The sequence below is a fragment of the Barbatula barbatula genome (genome assembly GCF_947034865.1).
Source record: "Barbatula barbatula genome assembly, chromosome: 16".
NCBI lineage: Eukaryota > Metazoa > Chordata > Actinopteri > Cypriniformes > Nemacheilidae > Barbatula > Barbatula barbatula.
Window position 1 is genome coordinate 22,611,744 of NC_136779.1, and position 4,661 is coordinate 22,616,404.

Below are 4,661 nucleotides of genomic sequence, written 5' to 3' on the forward strand. Positions count from 1 at the left end.
CCCCTGTGAGCCGGGAGACCACTCACCGCAGACAGAAATCAACCAAAGCACTGCTGTCAACATGGACTACATGTATCAGTGCTGCTTTATTGTCAGCAAACACACAGATTCTTTGATCTTCCTGCATTTGTTCACATTTATAACCCAAAAGATGTTTTTCTTTGACAAACTTATTTGTTTCAACTGAGAAAGAAAAGTCTGACACCAACGACAAAAGAACGGCGACGTCTGTTCAAGAACTTGTTTTATTAAATAAAGCCCATACAGTGACCAGGGAAAATTAAATAATACAGTACAAAAATTGACATGACATATATACAGGAGAGATGATCCATAAAAAAGTAGAGTGCCTTTGTTTTTCTTGAATAGACCTATTTACACATCTTTCATATTAACAAAAAAATAAAATCTCAAATACATGTCAGCTCATCTAAAATATATATGTATATATATATATATATATAAAATGTACAAAGCTCGTGTTGATTTCTGTCTTAATTTCTATTGTAACAAGTGAATTTGGTGGGCAGATGGTCTACTGGATAAACAGTTGGGCCAGTTTTCATGGTCGGGGGTCCGTTGGACAGAATCCAGTCGCATTGCTGCGTTAACTCGACTAAGAAGATCTTGAGCAACACTTTGGCGAACTCTTTTCCCACACACATCCGTGAGCCACCGCCAAAGGGAATGTAGTTAAACCTGCAAGCGTCTTCTGTGTCTTTGCTCAGGAATCTCTCGGGTTGGAACTCATCTTTGTTTGGGAAGACCTCAGCGACGTCGTGCGTGTCACAGATGCTGTAGATGACATTCCAGCCTTTGGGAATCTGGTAACCCTGAACAGAGAACAACAGTTTGACGTTGAGAACCGATGAATTCAGCCAAAATAAGCCTCATTGTGAAGGTGTGAAAGGAAAACTTACGTTGAGTTCAAAGGTTTTGAGTGCCACTCTGAATCCTCCGGGTACAGGCGGGTTGAGTCGCAGCGTTTCTTTAATCACGCATCCAGTGTACTTCAGCTGCTCCAACAGCTCCATGCTCAGAGTCTTTCCAGGAGAATAGACGTCCGTTTCAACCTGCCAACAACAACAACATCCTTGCATCAGCACACACGCAACACATCTGTATTTTAGAGAAACCGAGAGAGTTGAGAGGTCATACCTTCTCCTGAAGCTCCTCTCTGACCTTCTGCACCACGTCTGGATTGAGAGCCAAGAACATCACCAGAGATGTGGCGGTACTGGCTGTGGTCTCGTGACCTCCAAACAGAAGCTCCGTCGCTGCCTCCTTCATCGCCTGGAGGAAAAAACACAGAGCGTTTTACATTTGTGACTCAAGTGCATGTCGGGGCTTCTGACGTGTGCGGTGGGGAGATGGTTACCTGTAAACTGAACGGCTCATCGCTTCTCCGGCTGTTCTCGATCAACAGCTGAAGAGCGTCTTTGTACTCCTGCTCATTTTCATTATCGCCATCCTGCATTTTCTTCCTGATGTTCTCCCCAATTTTGGAATGAATGAAATTGCGAGCTTTTAGACCCTGTCGGAGAGAGAAAGAAATAAACACGCTGCCGTTGGATGATGTTTATTTCAGGAGCCGTGTCTGTTACTCACCCTGTACAAGCCACTGAAGGGAACGTCGATGGGCAGCGAGAACAAGTTCTTGGTCATCTCCTCGAAAGCTTCCACTAATTCCCCCTCGTCCGTCTTGATCTGTTCGGGCTGGAAGCCCAGCAGGATTCTCATGGCGATGCGGAACATGAGGCGCTTCACCTCCGGGTAAACCAGCACACACCCGTCTTTCCGCAGCCAGTCGCGCACGGCGCTCCTCACCTCCTGCTGGATCACCGGGATGTAATGCTCGAGAGAATCTCTGGAGAACGCTTTCATGATCGCCTAAACACAACATGGACACAGTCAGTCAGGGCCGGTCTCCATTCAAACGTGATTTCATTTCAAGGCAAAGAGCAGCACTCTTACCTTTTTCTTGTTTTTGTGCTGCGTGCCGTGAACATTGGACAGAGTTTCAGAGCCCAGGATAGCTCTGACGGAGGCCGGCCACTGAACAGAGACCAGTTTGTGTTCCCCCAGTAGAATCTGTCTCACGTTATCCGCTCCCATTACTCTGACGGTCGGGTTTCCGAAGAGGTGAGTTCTGTAGACGCACCCGTACTTCTGCTGCTTCATCCGTAGGAACTTTCGTCTCTGTGAAAGGGAGCGCAAGACGTTATTGGCACGGGTTCAAACGACGGACAGACAGACAGACAGAAAGGGAGCGCAAGGCGTTATTGGCACGGGTTCAAACGACAGACAGACAGACAGACACACGCAACAAGCGAACCGAGCGCGCGTACCTGCAGGATGAGCTGAAGCGTCTCGCCGATGAACGGTAAACCCATAGAGCCCGGCGGCAGCGGGAGACCGCAGCTCGGATCCACGCGTCGGACCATCAACATCTCCCACAGTCTGACTGCGGCCAGGAAGAGCAGCACCGGGAGCACGAGGGTGCAGAGAAAAGTGACCAGGAGAGTGTACAGCCCCATGGCGAAAGAGACGAGACAAACTGAGACGCTCGGCGTCCTTATATATCCACGGCGGGCGCGCAGGTCTCCTCCCGTTACCTTCCTCAGATAAATTAGTTCACACAAAGTTCATCTTTAATTGTGGTGTCATCTCGCCCCGCCCACAGGCCAGAAGCCGCTCGAACCCCGAGCCATTTGTTACAGGCGCATTTTAATACCACCTCCTGTAGCAGGCGGACAATCCAGACATTTCACTTTGAAAAGGTGTTAATTCCCCGACACAAAGGGGCGCATCCGAGGCGCTTTTGTTGAGAATATTCCCGTCGTTTACGCGGATTACTCTGGGGCTTGTGGGCCATCAGGAACGCCGCGGAGGATTTAATTGAGGAGCTTAAGAACTGTGAAGCTTTTACATTTTAAATCCCTTAAATGTGCCTCTTTGTGTCCCCGTGTGGAGGCGCGGCGGCTCCTCAACACGCGTGTACACTTCTGCTAATAAAGAAACGCATTTCAATGAGCTCACATTAGCGTGCTGCTGCGTGGACGCGCACAGATGATTCGGGTGGAAACACCGCTGTCACGTGTTCACTCATATCACAGATATGAAGACCGTGTTGTGCCGCCGGTGGGTTCAAACCCGGGTCAGTTTAAAGAGTAATGGAGCGGTTACCGGTACACGGAGAGCAAACGCCAACACGCGTCTGGGAATGACTGCTTTTACGACAGCCATAACGTGCAAGAGAAGCCTGGTAAGTCGGTCAGAGAGACAGAGAGAGACAGACAGACAGACGGAACGGCTCCACGTTTGCTCTCTCTTCTTTCTTTGATGTGTCTCTGCCCCGCATTTCACCTCTCGTCGTGCGCGCGCGGGGATGGAGACGCATGTCACAGGCATGTTCGGGGTATTTCAGGCATGTGTCTGTGTAAGCAACACATTCACGTGTTAAGCCGTTACAGGACTTTCGCCATGTGTATTCTTCAGCGTGTCCAATGCCCGCGGTCGTCCTTCAAACTTGGCCTTCTTTCAGCATTTTGCGCAATTATGAGGCGCCTTTACCTCGCAGCTCCGCGTCACATTCTTGAACCTAATAAACGGATTAACACACAGACCTGAAGTTCAAGTGTAGTTCAAGCTGCAATCCTATAGTTTCCTTAATCCTCACTACAATAAAAAACGATTTGCCACTTCACTTAGTCAATGACTTGTCCTTCAACAAACGGAAACTAAATGCAGATTTTATTTCGATGGATTTACTCCTGTAAACATAAGGGAAATAAGTCTTCTTTCCTATTTTAAAACATGTATATATATATATATATAGCGCCGGTGACCTGCTGGTGACCCCGCGGCTCGGACCCTGACATCTCTGTGAACTCGCCAAGTTCAGTGTCCGTCAAACAGCGCGCGCATCATCTCGTGCTGCTGTCTGTCGTTCATCCGAGCGTCATTCCTACACGCGCACATCTGTCGATATAAAGACGAGCCTGTAGACAATAGGTGATCGCGACCTTTGAACTCGTTCAGAAGTTCAACACACTTTGTCACCTGTGCTCGTTTGAAACCAGTTGACATTATACGTCATTCATATTCCTCATCTCGTGCAGTGACGTCAGGTGTCTGATGGCTTGTTTGGAGACGCGTGGCACAGCTATAGGCAGTGAGTTAGTCTGTGATTTATGACTTTACACGACACATGAACTGTGAGCACCGCGGGGTGTGCGTGCGTGGAGAAGACACACTTCAGTGAAATAACCTCCTTTAAAACACTGCTGCTGCAGAACTAAACCATCACATGTTTACATCCAGACAATCACAGAAATGATCCCTGTTTACAGTTTGCCAGTCATCTGATAATGTGTGAATAGATCACAAGATATAAATAGCTATAAAGTGAAACGTCTGCTTCAATACAAACACAGTATACATTTCACAAAGTTCATCAATGATATCGATATAGCATATCTATTATTCATTTTGTCTATTTAGTTTCCTACAAGAATGAAATACGTCATTGAAGGGTAAGGATTTGATCATTTAGACCGTTTGTCCCAAATATGGACATGAAATTCTTCATAATTCACTGTGGATTAGTGAAAAGAATGAACTTAAACTCTCTCCCTCTACAGATCAGCGCAGACACTGGA

General features: G+C 47.4%; 1 protein-coding gene across 1 annotated transcript; it reads right to left on the reverse strand.

The window, feature by feature from the left end:
- Nucleotides 1-228: 228 nt before the first annotated feature.
- Nucleotides 229-2,620, reverse strand: cyp26a1 (cytochrome P450, family 26, subfamily A, polypeptide 1). The gene is made up of 7 exons (XM_079476643.1): nucleotides 2,349-2,620; nucleotides 1,975-2,199; nucleotides 1,609-1,890; nucleotides 1,379-1,534; nucleotides 1,159-1,293; nucleotides 921-1,073; nucleotides 229-833 (listed from the first exon to the last, which is right to left on the reverse strand). The coding sequence occupies exons 1-7, from the start codon at nucleotides 2,535-2,537 to the stop codon at nucleotides 495-497; spliced, it is 1,479 nt and encodes a 492-aa protein (XP_079332769.1). The 5' UTR covers nucleotides 2,538-2,620; the 3' UTR covers nucleotides 229-494.
- Nucleotides 2,621-4,661: the final 2,041 nt, after the last annotated feature.